The sequence below is a fragment of the Nycticebus coucang genome, chromosome 5 (assembly GCF_027406575.1).
Source record: "Nycticebus coucang isolate mNycCou1 chromosome 5, mNycCou1.pri, whole genome shotgun sequence".
In the NCBI taxonomy this organism is placed as follows: Eukaryota; Metazoa; Chordata; class Mammalia; order Primates; family Lorisidae; genus Nycticebus; species Nycticebus coucang.
In genome coordinates, this window is record NC_069784.1 from 142323520 (window position 1) to 142342511 (window position 18992).

The 18992-nt window shown below is 36.0% G+C and overlaps 1 protein-coding gene across 1 annotated transcript in view; it reads left to right on the forward strand.

Moving 5' to 3' along the window:
• The window catches only part of LOC128585870 (probable ATP-dependent RNA helicase DDX60), a 147641-nt gene that overhangs the window by 63657 nt on the left and 64992 nt on the right, over positions 1 to 18992 (forward strand). The window contains 7 exon segments of the mRNA XM_053591251.1: positions 2423 to 2546; positions 2549 to 2571; positions 3114 to 3230; positions 5234 to 5329; positions 7944 to 8059; positions 8914 to 9056; positions 9155 to 9264. Coding sequence (XP_053447226.1) covers positions 2423 to 2546; positions 2549 to 2571; positions 3114 to 3230; positions 5234 to 5329; positions 7944 to 8059; positions 8914 to 9056; positions 9155 to 9264 — 729 coding nt within the window.

Sequence of the window (18992 nt, forward strand, 5' to 3'; positions counted from 1 at the left end):
TGTATGTTTATTATTTGGCATGAACTTCTTATTACTGTCATAATATTTAAAAATATATTGTTATTGAAAATGTATAGATTATTTTTTTCCCATTTAAAGAAAGTGAAATTTTCACTTACTGTTTCCTTGGAGGTACTTTGATGGATGCATATATATAATTTTAAGGTTTTGTCTGTGTCATCCAGCTGCATCATAATGAAGCAGCCTCCAGGTTCTTCTTGTGTCAACAGAATTTCGTATTAAAACAAACAAACATACACAGAGATTTTTTAGTAGTTTAAATAGTAGAGACAATTTTTTTTTGAGACAGAGTCTCACTCTGTCACCCTTAGTAGAGTGCCTTGGTGTCACAGCTCACAGCAACCTCCAGCTCTTGGGCTTAGGCGATTTTCTTGCCTCAGCCTCCGGAGTAGCTGGGACTACAGGCGCCTGCCACAACGCCCAGCTATTTTTTGTTGCAGTTTGGCTGGGACCAGGTTGGAACCTGCCACCCTCAGTATATGGGGCCGGCGCCCTACTCACTGAGCCACAGGCGCCACCCAGTAGAGACAATTGTTTAGTTATTTATGCACTGCACCTGTCTCCATCATAGCCATTCTTCTATATATGTATGTAAAATTAATATTGATGGATATAAAATGTAGAAGAAAAGGATACATTTCTACATACATTGAACCATATAAAATTGCTGCTAAATTGAGCATGTTTACCTACAAAAGTGCAATTTTATAGCTTCAGTCTAATGGACTGCACTCTTCAGAATCTAACTTTACCTTTCTCATTTGGATTAAGACAGGGTACATTAGAAAATTCACACACCTTTCCATGAGCAGGAGGACTAATTCCTTAGTTCAATGCAAGACATGAGGCTGTCACAATACTCTCCTTAACTCTACCACACTGTGACTCTTCCGGGACAGACCTAGATTGAAGACCATCTGAAGGTTAGAGTTTTGAAGTGTTTTCCATCTTCTGTCCATCATATAGACTTACCATTCTTTGACTAATCATCATCTTGATAAATAAAAGCATAGGCCAAAGGTCTGAATTTCCCACATACTTTCCAAAGTAGATATTTGGTGTTCTTCAATTTAAAAAGTAGAAAGACAAGTAGTAAAATTGAGAATCTTTGATGTTTCTCCTTGTCAGCTATTTTTTTTTTTGCCATCACAAAAATACACATGGATACTTCTTAGAACTTAGTTTCTCAAAGGCATTCTGCATTTACTAAAATAACAAATATAAAAGTCTCCTCAATAATAAGTATTTAATTCAAACTCACTCTGCCTTTTTTCACACATAAAACCTACCTTCCAGATACTCAAAAACAAAAATTATCCATTCTGAGAAAATTACATGAGTCATTCAGATTTTCCTATAGACCTTTCTTTTTTTTTTTTTTTATCTCTAGACTTTCTTTTTTTTTTTTTATTAAATCATAGCTGTGTACATTGATATGATCATGTGGCATCATACACTCACTTCATAGACCATTTGACACATTTTCATCACAATGGTTAACATAGCCTTCCTGGCATTATCTCAGTTACTGTGCCAAAACGTTTACATTCTACATTTACCAAGTTTCGCAAATACCCCTGTAAGATGCACCACAGGTATGATCCCATCGATCCCCCTCCCTCTACCCACCACCCCCCTCCCTCCCCTCCCTTTCCCACTTCCCCCTATTGTTAGGTTGTAACTGGGTTATAGCTTTCATGTGAGAGCCCCAAATTAGTTTCATAGTAGGGCTGAGTACATTGGGTACTTTTTCTTCCATTCTTGAGATACTTTACTAAGAAGAATATGTTCCAGCTCCATCCATGTAAACATGAAAGAGGTAAAGTCTCCATCTTTCTTTAAAGCTGCATAATATTCCATGGTGTACATATTTATTAATCCATTCGTGGATCAATGGGCACTTGGGCTTTTTCCATGACTTACCAATTATGAATTGGGCTGCAATAAACATTCTGGTACAAATATCTTTGTTATGTTGTGATTTTTGGTCTTCTGGGTATATGCCCAGCAGAGGAATTACAGGATTGAATGGCAGATCTGTTTTTAGATCTCTGAATGTTCTCCATATATCTTTCCAAAAGGAATGTATTAATTTGTATTCCCACCAGCAGTAAAGGTTTAATAACCAGAATCCACAGAGAACTCAAACGCATCAGAAAAAAAAAAAAAAAAAACAAGGGATCCCATCGCAGGCTGGGCAAGGGATTTGAAGAGAAACTTCTCTGAAGAAGACAGGCGCACGGCCTTCAGACATATGAAAAGACCTTTCTTTGTGTTTGCAACTCCCAAACATTTCATTTGAGGTTCAGGAAATTGCATTGGAAGGGTATTAACATACCACATCTATTTTTGTAACATGGTGTTCACATTAATGATGCAAATGGTGCTCTGAACCCTGCAGCGAGAGCTCCTTGATGTTGTGGATAATTATGAGTCAGCGGTGATTGTAGCCCCAACATCCTCAGGCAAGACCTTCGCTTCCTACTACTGCATCGAGAGGGTGCTCAAGGAGAGCGACCACGGGGTAGTGTCTACGTTGCGCCAACAAAGGTAGTGCTCAAGTAAACGGAATATTCTTTCATTCTGTAAACATAATGCATATGATCGTGTGGTAGATCTAGCTAACTTAATTTTTTTCCTGCAGTTTCAGAGGCTAAAATAACATTTATGTATATATTCATACTTTAGATGTCTCAGAGAAGGCACCAAATATAGGAGACACAAACCTACCCAGGCCATCCCTCACTTGACCTTCCTTCCATAGCAGACTCATAGTTTTTTGGTTTCTTGATCCTCCTGGTATTCAGCTATATTTTTCTGAAGTGTGGACATTTCCTGTTTTCCCCTCTGATGGAGACATTTTTTTTTCCATTTTATTTTAGGTTGAGGTTTATCAATGAGGTTCATATGGTGAGTCAAGTACCTCAAACAGCACTTCTAGCATATTTGGAGTAGATTGCTAGAAGGAAGGCATTATTAAGCATTCTTTACTCATAGAAGAACACACTTTTATATATTTCTTATTATCCTCTGAGATTTCACCTCTTTCTACTTCATTATGTGACTAAATGACCTCTTTTCTTGTCAATCAGGCTCTTGTTAATCAAGTGGCAGCAACTGTTCAGAATCGTTTTTCCAAAAATCTGTCAAATGGTGCTCTATGTGGTGTTTTTACAAGGGAGTATCGTCATTATGCTTTAAACTGTCAGGTAGAGTATATTAATTCATAAACTTGTTATCAAATTATTTAACAGAGCTTGCATATCTCTTTGGCTAGAAATTCAACATCTTCATAAGACCTTCCTAATATTGTTACATTCCAAAGAGTGAGAACTAGAACTCAGCTTTGTCTAATGACACTGACATTTTGATTTCTGATTTCAGCTATAGTTCTTTGCATCATCTTAACTTATGAATGAATTCAAAATGATCTGAAGAACCCTATAAGTGCAAAAAGTAAACAAACAACAATTTCTAATCAGTATTACTTTTTCTGTATCTGTCAAGGATACTCATCATAATTCCCAAAATGTTGTACTATGGACAGTATGCCTCATGTTAACTAAATCAGAGACAGTTTTCCTTTTTACTGAGCTCACAGATCAACCATTAAGACTAAAGAAATGGGAGTGCATGGTTATAGAGCACTGCATGTTAGACGTGGAGATGCACTGCCCAGATCACCTTCAGAGGAAGGCCTTGCTCCCCCAGATCTGGGGAGTTTGGTTACTTTACATCTTTTATGTTTGCATGGATGGATCTGGAAAATATTATTTTTAGTAAAGTATCTCAGGAATGGAAAAAAAAAATCCAGTGTACTCAGTACTATTATGAAACCAATTTGTAATCACTCACACTTTCATATGAAAGGTGAATCACAACTATAGTCCAGGATGAAGGAGGGAAGGGGAGGAAGATGAGAGGGGAGGGGGTGGTTTGATAGAGGGAAGGCAAATGGTGGGACCACACCTATGGAGCATATTGCAAGGGTACAAGTCAAATCTACCCTGTTTCCCTGAAAATAAGACAGTGTCTTATTTTAAGGTGTGCTCCCAAAGATGCACTAGGTCTTATTTTCAGGGGACGTCTTAGCTTTCCTGTAAGTAGGTCTTATTTTCGGAGAAACAGGGTATCAAGTATAGAACACAAATGTCTTAACACAGTGATTAAGTAAATGAAGTGAAAGCTATGTTAATTAGTAGGATGTAAGCACTCCAGTTTGTACAAAAAATCAACACATTGGATCCCACAAAGGCATAAATGTATTCATGATCTATGTGTATATGACTTAATAAAAGGAAAAAAAAAGATAGATGCCAGCTGTCAACACCCCCAGTTCTGCTTTCCCAGCCCATATCTGTATCTGAGTTGAGAAGGTATGTAAACAGCAGGCTGTTTTGCCTTAATGTGGAGCACCCTGATCAGCACTCTTCCCTCCAGAACTGTGAACCAGGTTGGCTGGGGTTGTGTCAGGCTGGCCTTGCAGTATGGCATCTCCCTCTGCCCAATCTTGCTTTACCCCTTCTGTTCATAATTGTTGATTCTTTTTGTTGTTGTGGGTTTTTTGTTTGTTTGTTTTGAGACAGAGTCTCATTCTGTTGCCCTGGGTAGAGTGCTGTGGCATCATGGCACACAGCAACCTCAATCTCTTGGGTTCCAATATCATCCTGTTTCAGCCTCCCCAGTAACTGGTACTACAGGTACCCACCATGATGCTTGGGTAGTTTTTCACTTTTTAATAGAGATAAGGCCTCACTCTGGCTTAGGCTGGTCTTGAACTTGTGAGCTCAACTGATTCTCCTGCCTTGGCCTCTCAGAGTGCTAGAATCACAGACATGAACCACCTTGCCCAGCTGATAATTATTGATTCTTTATGAACATCTCTCAATCCAAACTCTATGTCAGGATCATGTTTTATATTACCAAAATTGTGACAACGAAGAATTTCTATTTTTAAATTCTGATCACTCATAAAGATTTAAGCTTCAAATCTGATATTCCATCATTTTTGGTCTACAAAAATTGCAGTTTCATATGGTCCAAACTAGTACACCATAATTTTCATTAAACCGATTCTCAGAGGCAATATCATATGATAATTTTGAGCAGGTACATTCAGGACTCATAAGTTTATCTTATATATTGTTATAATTAAGCCTACACATAGTAAATGCTCAGAATGTTAGAGTTCACACAATATTTTTACTTTCAGGTACTTGTTACAGTTCCTGCCTGCTTTGAAATTCTGCTGCTTGCTCCTCATCACCAAAGATGGGTAAAAAGGATCAGATATGTTATATTTGATGAGGTAGGTCTGGTGTTATTTCCTGGGTTAAGTTCTTATGTGCATAAGCATGAGTTCAGACTGGGGAGACCCTTTTGTTTCTGAACAGTTTTCCCAGTGAATCACAGTTTTTTGTTACCTTTTCCTGTTGTGACTCAGCAGGGTATATCAGCATACTCTGCAGAGTTCTGTATGGGAAAGGAATTTTTCATTGATGACTGCTATTTCAGGGAGAATAGAATTCAGCCACCATGACAAAAGTTTCCAGGGACAGAAATTTTAAAATCCAATCTTGGACCTCTAAAGCAAAGAATTTTTGGCTCTAACAGTGATGATAATTATACAAGTTATTTTATCAGTTATAGTTCTGACAGAAAACAAATGACAGAAAACAAATGACTTGAAATATAATAATTCAAGAAGTGTATTTTTACAAAGGCATATATGAGGGATTCCAAAAGGGTAGGTACAGACATTAAGAGCAAGTAGCTTACCCTGAGGCTTAAAGGGACAAGGTGAAGAAGCATTTACTGAAATTTAAAAGAAATTTGTGAATAGTTACTACAGTTGAAGAAAGTATTATTCAAAGTAACCTTGCAGGAAGTATTATTCAAAGTAACCTTGCCAATGAAATGATGACCTCAACCTCATTCTTCTCCCTTCTTCTGATTTCTTGTCAGGATTCTTCATTGGGCAAAACCAATGTAACCAGAAAGGATGGGGGCCCTTTTGAGGTTGTCCCTAAAGATTAGTTTCCCTGGGCAGAGAAAGCAGGATGAAACACAATGTATATTTATAGGGCCAAATGGAAGATACTTAGTAAAGTTACATAGCAGCATTATTAAGACTATTTATTCAAAGAGACTAAAAATATTACAAAAAGATATATTCTTTTGCTCTGAAGAATTTTCAGTTTAAAGGGGAAAAAGATAACAGGCCCATATTTAACTTAACTTTTTCTTGTTGTAAATTTAGGACTACGAAACAGGCTATGCTTTTGATTTGTTTGATACTATGTGATTATATTTATTTTTGGTTAATCTATATATATGTTTGTGTGTGTGTTATGTCTTGAGAGCTTTAAATATTCCTGTTTTTAAAAATCTAACAACTTTACCCAATCTAGAACCTTAAATTGTAATCTAATCTCAAAACTCTAAAGTGATATGATATTGTGTAGTCCCCATTTTCATATGTAAAAGTAAAACTGAATGGTTTTGGAGGCTAATGTCTATTCTGGCAGGGTCATGGAAAAGTATCATCTAGTATAAAGCAAAAGGTTACTGTATCACAAAGTGCTATTTTATCTGACCAGGACAAACCTAAATGAGCAGTGGAAATATATATAATGAAGTTATATGCATATTTCTATATATACGTATTTCTCTATATATTCTAATGTATATTTCTGGCTCTGATGGTTAGTCCTTTTCAGTTGATTGACAAGTGTCATAATTAATCTATTTAATGAAGACCACATTTGAGACTCTTACAAATCTGATTCAGTCTGCTTTGTTTGGTCAAAAGTTATTGATTCATATTTTCAGCAAACATTTAAGAAGTCTCTCCTTAGTGCCAGGCATTGTGTCAGAGCTATAAATATCAATGTCTAGTGTTATAGTTTAATCAAGAAAGAGGAATTAAACAAGTGAGCACACAAGAGACAATGCCAGTCCATGTTGGTACTTACTGTGAAGGGACAGAGTAGGCTGTTGTGACAGCAATGATGGCAGGGTGGCAGTAGGAGGAAAACTCTGAAATGGCTGCCCAGGAAAGTTTTCTATGGGGTGGCATTAATTTGGACCCTACATGTTGAGGAAGAGAGGGTAAGAGTATTTTAAGCAGAGGTAACAGAGTATGTGAAAGGTCTTGGATGGGAAGGGTATATTCAAGGATAAATGTCATTATGTCTGGAGCACAGCACAAGTGAGGGAGCCAGAGAAGTAGCAAGGGCGAGTTAGGCCAGGCAGTATATAGTCTATAAAGGAGGTTATATTTTGTACCATGTGCAATGGGAAGATATTAAAGAAACTGATTTAGGAATGTGGACTGGTCTAATTTATCTTTTAAACATATCATTTTGGCTATAATGTGAAGAATTTAGGGAAAAGGAAGGGAAGTTAGGATAGTAGTTAGAAGAATATTGGGGTATGGTAACTGAGATGTAATGTTGTCCTGGTTGGCAGTAGACATGTAGAAAAATACATTGACTTGAAAGAAATTTTTAATAGTAGAGCAAGGAGGAATTGTTGATTGATTAATTATGAGGATTGAAGAAAATCAAGGTGCCAAAATATTCTTTTGTTGGCTTTTCCAATATAAGTAGAACCTCTGTAGATTGATCACCAAAGGAAGTGTAACAAACTGGTCAACATACGGAAGGGTCAACATAGAGAACTAGGCCTGCTGTACTGACACACACATGTGGTGCATGTTCGGTCTATGAAAATTAGGTCAACTCAAGGAGATGGTCAGTGTAGGGAGGAGGTCATCTGTGCAGGGCCTACTGTAGTTAAACTTGGTATGGTCACTTAAAGGTAATGGGAAAGTATGAATGACAATCCCAAGATTCCTTGTCTTATTTTCATTCACTATTTTAAACTAAACTTTTCAATTAAGAAAATTTTTTCTTTAATAGGTTCATTGTCTTGGCGGAGAAATTGGAGCAGAAGTCTGGGAGCATCTCCTTGTCATGATTCGATGTCCCTTTTTGGCTCTTTCAGCCACTATAAGTAACCCTGAACATCTCACTGAGTAGGTATTAGGGTCCAGTTTGAACAAAATGTTTATTTTGAATATTTCAGTTCATACTTTGTATATGGGTAATATGGGTTCTGAACAGCTTCATAACTTTCTGGTGAATTTAATAGCTTATCTCTGGATCTTTCAGAAACAGTGTCTCTCTACCACCAACTGACCAGTGTTGAGCACAGCCACCCTCTACAAAGCAAAGGGCCCCTTCAGCCAGACATGCAATTGAGTAGAAAGTTCTCCCTCCTTTATATCTCAAAAAAAGTCCACCGGGAATGGTAGATTTATGTTCTTTTCTTTGTCCTTTACCAAGAAATAAATAAATGAAATGGTAGAATGACATACTCAGCCATAGAACTTCAGATCCGTTGTCTTAATTTGTATAGATATTAGAAAGATAGCAAAACCTTGTTAGTTGAAAGATCCACATTATTTTGTCATTGGGCTTGATTTTTGCCTACTAATAACATTTATAGCAAAGAACATAAGAAAAAATGTCTCCTGTGTGCCAGGTACTGTTCTAAGTGCTTTGCATATATTAATTTATAATAAATGGCCAGCACCCTTATGATTTATTATTACTTCCATTTGCTATTAAGTAGTAGTACTTCCAATACCACTACTATTATTTCATTTTAAAATGTGGAAAATTAAGCACAGAAAGATGAAGTTATTCAAGCAAGAGCCACAGCCGGTAGTAAGGAGTTTGGGATTCAACTTTAGATAGTCTAACTTCTGAGCCTATTCCTGTAAGTACAATTTTTAAGGCACATGAAATTTTCCTTACTTAAACTACTTAATTTCCCAGGAAATAGTTCCACATTTTGCCTAAATAATATGTAAATTTATTTTTTAAGGTGGCTACAGTCAGTAAAATGGTACTGGAAACAAAAAGACAAAATAATGGCAGAAAATGTTACTTCTAAAAGACATGAGGGCTATCATGCCAATTTTCCTGAAGACTACTTGCAAGCAAAACAATCATATAAAGTTAGACTTGGTATGCTTTATGGAGCCATTTAAATTTTATTTTTGCTTTAAAATCATTTCAGACTTTACATTTCCATTGATTTAGAAATTCTTGCTATTCATTTGTAGTGCTCTATGGAGAGAGATACAATGATCTAGAGAAGCATATGTGTTCAGTAAAAGATGGTGACATTTATTTTCAACATTTTCACCCATGTGCTGCACTGACCACAGATCACGTAAGCAATACTTTAACCATATTTTTTCTTAGTAATGTCTTGTAAATTATTTTTATAAATCATAATTGAAAACTTGCCAACTGATACTTAACAGCATTATAGAGTAGATATGTACAACTGAGATTTTGACCTTAATTTTAAAAGTAACGAGATTTTTCTTCCTAATTTTCATTGGTTCTGTAATTGTGTGTGAACCTGCAAGGGTTAAAAAGCTCTAAAAGTTTTAACCTGGATTTTTAGTTAATTTTATTTATTCTTGGATATTGTCTTTGCCCATTTTTATTCCTCTCAGCACCCATGTGTGTCCATCCATCTCTCTGACACTAACTCTTCTCTTGGTACAGCTACAAATGTATGTGGACCACCACTGGTTCCCATGAAAATCAATGAAAAGGCACTTCTCCTCAACACAACAACCACAACATGATTTTTTGGTGGTGAACCAATAAAGTAGAGGCCTTAAGAGATTTCAGCTGGGGCATTGGGGTGTGAATGAGAAAAGATTTCTTAATTTATACTGCATATTTCTCTTCTCTCATTGTAGTCCCATGAATGGCCTTTTTAAGCTCCTAGTGGCTCTCAAAGTGGTAATTAGTCAAGACTTTGCCTTCCTTCCAAAACCTAAAAGGTTAAATATATTCTCAATTGTGTTGTCATGTTAAACATAATAAGACATCCATCATAAGATTGATAATTAAAAGAGAAAAATATGAAAAATTTTTAGAACACAAAGCAAATATACTTTGACATAATTATAATTAAAAATAATTCTCATCTTTACTTAAAAAACATAATTCTTATCTTTCTAAGTCTGTAATGGCTTTTCTTTGTAAAGAGCTAAATGCATAGCAATTTAGCTTGACAACTGAGGCCTTCTATGACAAGACCACAGTGTCCTTTCTGTCCATTCACTGGAGGGCTTGGAGTCCTCTGTGGCTTCTTTAGCTGGATGTAACCTTTTTCTCTCCATAGCACCTTGTCTGTGTTTCTAATGTGACACCAATCATGACCAGCTTGCTGCTTACATCATTTACAAGCATGTCTTCCTTATATTACTAGAATAACCTCTGTTTTTAAATTTCAGGTTAATGTGAGGGTACAAACAAACAGGTCACAATATTTGAATTTATTAGGTAGACAAATTATAGTTTGTAGTTGTGTCCTGTACCCAAAAGGTGTGCCATAAACACCTATATTGTGCTCTTTAAGTGAACACCCCCAAACCGCCTTTCCCTCTCCCCAGCTTGAACTGAAATGATTTTTTCTCCTATGTGGTTGTGAATTAGATCATCTACTGGTTTCACATTAGTGAAAATTTTTCATATTGAATATGTTGGATTCTTGCTTCTCCATTATTGGGATACTTTACTAAGAAAAATGTGTTTCAACTCCATCTAGGTTAATACAAAAGATATAAAGTCTCCATCTTTTTAATGGCTGAGTAATATGCCATGGTATACATATACCATAGTTTGTTAATCCATTCTTGGGTTGATGGACATTTAGGTTGTTTCCACATCCTGGCAATTGTAAATTGAGCTGTTACAATCTAGTGTTCTTAAGGAAAAAATTCTCATCTTTCCTTAAAAAGCATAACTCTGATCTTTGATAAAATGATTTTTTGTCTTCTGGGTAGATGCTTAGTAGTGATTAGAATAAAATGATTTTTTTGTCATCTGGGTAAATGCCCAGTACTGGCATAATGGGATCAAATAGGAAATCTAATTTGAGTTCCTTCAGATTCTCCATACTTCTTTCTTTTTAGTGATTGAGTTCTCTGTAGATCCTAATTATCAACCTTTTGCCAGATTCATAATATGCAAGTATCTTTTCTCATTCTGAAAATTGTCTATTTGCTTAATTGTTGCAGCCTTGGCTGTGCGGAAGCTTTTCAGTTTAATTAAGTCCCATTTATTTATTTTTTTTGTTGTTGCGATTACCACTGAAGTCTTCTTCATAAAGTCTTTCCCCCAGGCTGATATCCTCAAGAGTTTTTCACACACTTCCTTCTAAGATTTTTATCATTTCATGTCTTAGATTTAAATCTTTTATCCATCTTGAGTCAATTTTTGCAAGTGGCGTAAGGTACGGGTCCAGTTTCAGTCTTTTACTGTGCTTATGCAGTTCTCCCAGCACCATTTTTTAAATAGAGATTCTTTTCCCCACTGTATGCTTTTGTTTAGTCCACCAAAGATTAGGTGGCAATAAGAGACTGATTTAATCTCTTGGTTTTCTATTTGGTTTCAAAATGCCTGTGTCTCTATGTTTATAACAATATGATGCTGTTTTGATCACTATGGACTTGTATTACAACCTAGAGTCTGGTAGGGCGATGTCTCAGCTTTTTTATTGCTAAGGATTGCCTTGGCTATATGTTTTTTTTTGTTTTTGTTTTTGTTTTTCTGGTTCCACACAAAATTAAGAACTATTTTTTCCAGTTCTTCAAAGTATGTTGTTGGTATTTTAATGGGGATTGCATTGAATCTGTAGCTTACTTTGGGAAGTTAGACATTTTCACAATGTTGATTCTTCCAAGCCAGGAGCATGGTATATTCTTCCATTTGATACTGTTTTCTGCTATTTCCTTTCTTAGGGTTTTACAATTCTCTTTATAAAGAATCTTCACCTTTTTTATTAGGTATATGCCTGGGTATTTCGTTTTCTTTGAAGCTACTGTGAAAGGAATTTTGTCTTTGATTAGTTTCTCAACTTGCATGTTGTTGGCATATACAAAGGCTACTGATTTGTGGATATTAATTTCATACCCTGAGATGTTGCTGTATTTCTTTTCTTTTTTTTATTGAACATATTTTAATGACAAACAAAGGAGATAATATACATAAAAGTGCTCTGTATCTCTCTATTACATTATATTCCCACATAATATTTTCTATTAGTTGCATTCTGGTTAAATAGTATAAAGGAATAAATGTGAAAATGTTATGAAATGTTTGCATAAAAGTAGAGCAGCCCTGGGAATTGGAAATGTTTTGTCAGCTTTTATTATAATATTTGATTATATATTTATATTTGTATAGTTTTAACTTGTAGCAATAAAGAAAAATTATTGGAGAGAAGGCAGCCATTTAAATCCCTAATTAAATTGAAGACTTTGTATTCCTGTGGATCTGTTTCCTTTGCTGTAGCATGTGGGGCTGCAATTTGACAGTATCTAATCAATACCAATTTCAGTTGATTCTAGCCTCTAGTGGTATTGAATCCAGGAATTTATTCACATACAGAATGTTGCAAGTTCTTTTTTTTATTATTAAGTCATTTGTACATAGATCATGAATACATTTATGCCATTGTGGGATTCAACGTCTTGATTATTTGTACAAATTGGAGGGCTTACATCCTACTAATTAACAGAGTCTTCACCTCATTTACCAAATTATAGTGTTAAGACATTTGTGACTGGGCGGCGCCTGTGGCTCAGTCGGTAAGGCGCCGGCCCCATATACCGAGGGTGGCGGGTTCAAACCCGGCCCCCGCTGAACTGCAACCAAAAAATAGCTGGGCGTTGTGGCGGGCACCTGTAGTCCCAGCTACTCGGGAGGCTGAGGCGAGAGAATCGCTTAAGCCCAGGAGTTGGAGGTTGCTGTGAGCTGTGTGATGCCAGGGCACTCTACCGAGGGCCATAAAGTGAAACTCTGTCTCTACAAAAAAAAAAAAAAAAAGACATTTGTGTTCTACACCTGATAGATCCAACTTGCACTTCAATATGCTCCATAGGTGTGGTCCCCCTATTAACCCTCCCTCTATCAACACACACCCCTCCCCTTCCCTCCTTCATCCTGGGCTATAGTTGTGATTCATTTTTCATATGAAAGTGTGAGTGATTATAAATTGGTTTCATAGTAGTACTGAGTACATTGGATATTTTTTCCCATTCCTGAGATACTTTACTAAGAAGAATATTTTCCAGTTCCATTCATGTAAACATAAAAGAGGTGAAGTCTCCATTTTTTTAATGCTGCATAGTATTCCATGGTATACATATACCATAATTATTAATCCATTCATGGGTCAATGAGCACTTGGGCTTCTTCCATGACTTGGCAATTATGAATAGAGCTGCAATGAACAATCTGGTGCAAATATCTTTGTTGCCAAATGATTTTTGGTCTTTTGGATATACATCAAGAAGACGAATTGCAGGATCAAACGGCAGGTCTACATTCAAATCCCTGAGTGTTCTCCAAACTTCCTTCCAAAAGGAGCATACTAGCTTGCATTCTCACCAGCAGTATGGAAGTGTTCCCTTTTCTCCACATCCATGCCAACATCTGTAGTTTTGGGTTTTTGTGATGTGGGCTACTCTTATTGGAATTAGATGGTATCTCAGAGTGGTTTTGGTTTGCATTTCTCTGATGATTAAAGATGATGAGCATTTTTTTATGTATTTCTTGATCACTTCCAGGAGTATTGTTGCTGAGTATCAAGGTTCTGTAAGGATAAAACCACATCGTTGGCAAACAGCAAGAGTTTGACCATCCACCCCATTTGGATACCATTTATATCCTTCTCTTGCTTGATTGCCTTGGCTAGAACTTCCAGCCGTATGTTGAATAGTAGGGGCAATAGAGGACATCCTTGTCTGTTTCCAGGTCTAAATGGAAAAGCTTTCAGTTTTACTCCATTCAGTCTGACATTAGTTGTCAGTTTGTCATAGATGGTTTCAATCAGTTTAAGAAATGTGCCACCTATGCCTATATGCTTAAGTATTCTTGTTAGGAAAGGATGCTGAATTTTATCAAATGCTTTTTCTTCATCTATTGAGACAATCATATGGTCTTTGTTTTTGCTTCTATTGATATGGTCAATTACATTTATTGACTTGCATATGGTAACCAGCCTTTGCATCACTGTGATGAAAACTACTTGATTGTGATACATATATTTTTAATGTGTAGCTGTAATCTATTGGCTAAGATCTTATTAAGTATTTTTGTATCAATATTTATTAGTGAAATTGGTCTATAGTTTTCCTTTTTAGTTGAGTCTTTTCCTGGTTTGGGTATCAGGGTGATATTTGCTTCATAGAACATGCCAGGGCATGTTTTCTTCCTTCTCAATGTTTTGGAATACATTCTGCAGTATGTATATAAGGTCTTTGAAGGTTTGATAGAATTTGGATGTGAAGCTATCTGGTCCAGGGCTTATTTTTGTTCGAAGCTTTTTTATTGTTTCTTCAATCTCAATGTTTGATATTGGTGTATTCAAGAGATCTATCTATTTCTTCTTGGTTAAGTTTAGGGAAAAAGTATGATTCCAGGTATTGATCTTTTCCTACACATTGTCCATTTTCCGAACATAGAGTTTCTTGTAGAAGTCAGAGACAATCTCTTGTATCTCTGTGGTATTGGTTGCTATTTCCCTTTTTTCTGATTGAGGTTATAAGAGATTTCCCCTTTTTGTTTCTAGTTAATCTGGTCAAAGATTTATCAATTTTATTTATTTTTTTTAAAGAACCAACTTTTGTTTTATTAATTTTCTGAATGATTCTTTTGTTTTTAATTGCATTTATTTCTGATTTAATTTTGGTTATTTCTTTTCTTCTGTTGGGTTTGGGATTGGATTGTTCTTTCTTTTTCATTTCCTTAAAATGATTCATTAGATCATTGATATGTTCTCTTTCTGTTTTTTGGATTGTGGCATCTAATGCAATAAATTTTCCTCTTAGGACTGATTTTGCAGTATCCCACAGGTTTTGGTAACTCTTGGCTTCATTGATGTTGTGTTCCAGGAATTTAGCAATTTTCTTCTTTAGCTCTTTCTTGATCCAGCTGTCATTCAGCATAAGGTTGTTTAATTTGTATGCCTTTGCATGGGGATGAAAATTTTTGCTGAAATCAGACCACCTTTATTTCCTTGTGGTCTGAAAAGATAAAAACTGTACTATCAATTCTTTTAATTTTGTTGGGGTTTGATTTGTGTCTTGGATATATTCTATTTTAGAGTATGTTCCAAGGGCTGACAAGAAGAATGTATATTGCTTATCTTTGGGATGGTGTGTTCTGTATATGTCTATTAAGCCCATTTGTTCTAGGGTTACATTAAAGTCTCTTGTGTCTTTGTTTAATTTCTTTGTTGCAGTTTGGTTGGGGCGGTGTTCGAACCTGCAACCCTCTGTATATGGGGCTGGGGCCTTACTCACTGAGCCACAGGCACTGCCCCCTTTGTTTAATTTCTGTTTAGTCTTCCAAAGCAGCTCCTCACAGGAGTTATTCCCCCACTATTATGGTTTTATGGGATATCATATTGCTCAGACCAATTAAGGCTTGTTTCATCAATCTGGGAGCATTTGAGTACATAAATATTTAGAATTCAAATGTTCTCTTGTTCCCTTGACCAGTATGAAGTGACCATCTTTGTCTCTCTTAACTTTATTTATTTATTTATTTATTTATTTGTTATACAGTCTATCTTTTATTCTTTACAATTTAATTATGTATGGTTGTGTTCATTATATTTTTTGAGTCAGCTGAGTTCAAGTAAAACTATATTTGCAGACTGGTTTAAAATCTGCCACTAGTATAATACGACTCTTCTTATAATACCAACAGATATTTATGGTAGAATATTTCACAGTTGTTAGGAAAGTGTGTTTTTCTTAAACTTAATTTTTATTAAATCATAATAGTATACATTTATGGGGTATAATGTGATGATTTAATATGCAATGGAATGTTTAAATCAAACTAATTAACATAACCATCATCTCACTTACTTATTTTTGTGGTAAGACATTTATAATATACTCTTAGTTGCTTTGAAATGTACCCTTGCATTGTGTACATTCAGTAAGATCCCACCAAATATCCTCCCTTCCCTCTCCCCTCTTTCTTTCTGGACTATCTTTGTGTTTTATCATTCTTATGAATATGTCAGTGTATCAATATTGGTTTCATAATAGTATTGAGTACATTGGACACTTTTTTCCCCATTCTTGAGATACTTTACTAAGAGGAATATGTTCCAGCTCCATCCAGGTAAGCACAAAAGACGTAAAGTCTCCCTCTTTTATGGTTGCATAGTATTCCATAGTATACATATACCACAATTTGTTTATCCATTCATGGGTTGATGGGTATTCAGGCTGCTTCCATGACTTGACTATTGTGAACTAGGCTGAAATAAACGTTTTGGTGCAAATGTATTTGTTGTAAAATGATTTTTGTTCATCTGGGTAGATACCTAGTAATGATATTGCAGAATCAAACAGTGGGTCAACTTTTAGTTCCTTGAGAATTATCCATACTTCTTTTCAGAAGGGCTGTACTAGTTTGCAGTCCCACCAGCAATGTAGAAGTGTTCCTTTCTCACCACATCCACACCAACATCTGCAATTTGGGATTTTGTAATGTGGACTAATCTTACCGGTTTTAGGTGATATTGCAAAGTGGTTTTGATTTGCATTTCTCTGACAATTAAAGGTGATGAGCATTTTTTCATGTGTTTGTAAGCCATGTGCTTATCATCTTTAGAGAAGTTTCTGTTTAAGTCTCTCTTGTCCACAAAGAAATGAGGTTGTTTGTTCTTTTCTTATTCATTAGTTTGAGTTCTCTGTGGATTCTAGTTATCAGTCCTTTGTCAGAAACTAACCTAGAAAAATATTCTCCCATTCTGAAGGCTGTCTTTTTGCTTTACTAACAGTGCCCTTAGTTGTGCAGAAGCTTTTTTACCTTGATCATATCCCAGTAATGTATTTTTGGTGTTGCTTTAATTGCCAGATGGTTTCTCCTCATAAAATATTTTCCCAGGCCTATATCTTCAATCATTTTACATGCACTCTCTTCTAGTATTTTTATAGTTTCATGTATTTAAATCTTTTATCCAGTGAGAATCCTGACCCTTACCTTTCTTTCTTAAGTTGCTTTAAATCTATTTGTATTTGAAAATAAGATTGTGACCTCTCCTTTCTTCTGATTTCCATTTGCCTGAAAAACTATTTTCCATCCTTTTACCCTGAGTCTCGATTTGTCCTTCAGGTTAGGTGTGTTTCCTGGCAATCGCATATGGATGGCTTGTGCTTTTTCATCCAATCAGCTGGCCTATACTTCCTCAGTGGGGAATTCAAGCCATTGACATTTATTGAGAGAATTAATAAGTGTGGTGGAGTTCTATTTATCTTATTTTGGGAAAGTCTGTTGTTTAGTTTTATCCTTTGCATGATTGTGGAAGCTAGGTTTTGTCCTTTAGTTTCTGGGTATTTACTTTGCTGGTGGTTAATTTTAATAGTCAATGTGGAAAATAGGTCTAAGTATTTCCTGTAGAGCTGGTCTTATTGTGGAAAATTTCCTTAACGTTTTGCATATCAGTAAAGGATTTAATTTCTCCATCGATTTTGAAGCTTAGCTTAGCAGATACAGAATTCTGGGCTGAAAATTTTTTTTGTTTAAGAAAGTCAAAAGTAGATTACCTTTCTCTTTGGCTTGGAAAGTTACAGCTGAAAAGTCTGCTGTCACCCTGATATATCTGCCCCTGTAGGTAAATTGGTGCTTAGTCCTGGTTGCTTGCAGAATTTTCTCTTTCATCTTGACTTTGGACAAATTCCTTACAATGTGTCTTGGAGATGCTCTATTTGTGTTGAGACAATCTGGGGTTCAGTACCCCTTTAAAAGGAGTGTTTAGCCCAAAATAATAATAAAAAAAACTATAGGACAGCTCCTTCCTGTCTCCAGTCCACTGTGAGCAGGGCACCTGGCTGGTCCCCACCTATTCCCATGTACTTGCCTCTTGTGCTGGTTTTCCTCAGCTCCAGATCTCCTTACTAGCTCCTGTAGTCCCCCACTGCTTTACTGTGCCTGCAGAGTGACGTGTCCAAGTAGGTTTCCCCTGCCAGAAATGGTTGGAATTTTCTTTCCCCTGCCTTGTCATGACTAGCTAGTAGGGAGATGTTTATAGTCTGCCATCTTGCTCGACACCTCCTCCCCAGAATAACTTCTTGAAGACAAATTTTGCATCCTTACAATTCCTAACAAACTGCTGTATATGTGTTAAATAAGAGTAGCCTACCTAAACTAAGCACTAACTTTGTATTCTAAAATGGTTACACTTTAATCTCTTTTAGCTATAACAACAATCTCATGTTCTATTACTATTTCTAATTTACTAATGAAGGGAGGTGAGGTATAGAGAACTTAACTAACTCAGTGCTATAGCACTAGGTAAGTGGGGTTAGAACACAGTCTCAGACAGATTGACTCCAGAGCTTGATTTCTCATCACACTATTCTGGAGAATCTATCGAACAAATTTCTGAATGAATGTGAATCACTTTGTAGTATTTAGGCTATGATGTAATGTCTTCTAAAAGCAGCTTAATGTATGTGAATGATGGTAATTTTCCAATAGTATTTTATCATGGAGGCTTCTCTTTTCTGTGACAATGGCCTAATCCAAACTGTAACTAAAAATAAAATATGGAGAAAGTTCTTGTAACTTAACTCATACCCCCAGACCTAGAATAGAGATGGTAACCCACATTTAATAATAAGAGTCCTTTCTCTCTCTCTTTCTTTTCTCTTTCCTTCCTTTCCCCTCTCTCCCTCCCTTTATTGCTGATAGTCAAGGACTGCCTGACATTTTCATTATTACCTAGCATTTTAACATACCATAGTATTTAAAAAAATATATTCTGTGTAGGATGGTTCAAGGCAGGTTACCTTTAAGCAGCAATGAGAGTTGTGGTTTGGAGTACTTGCTGAAAATGCTGTTTTGGTC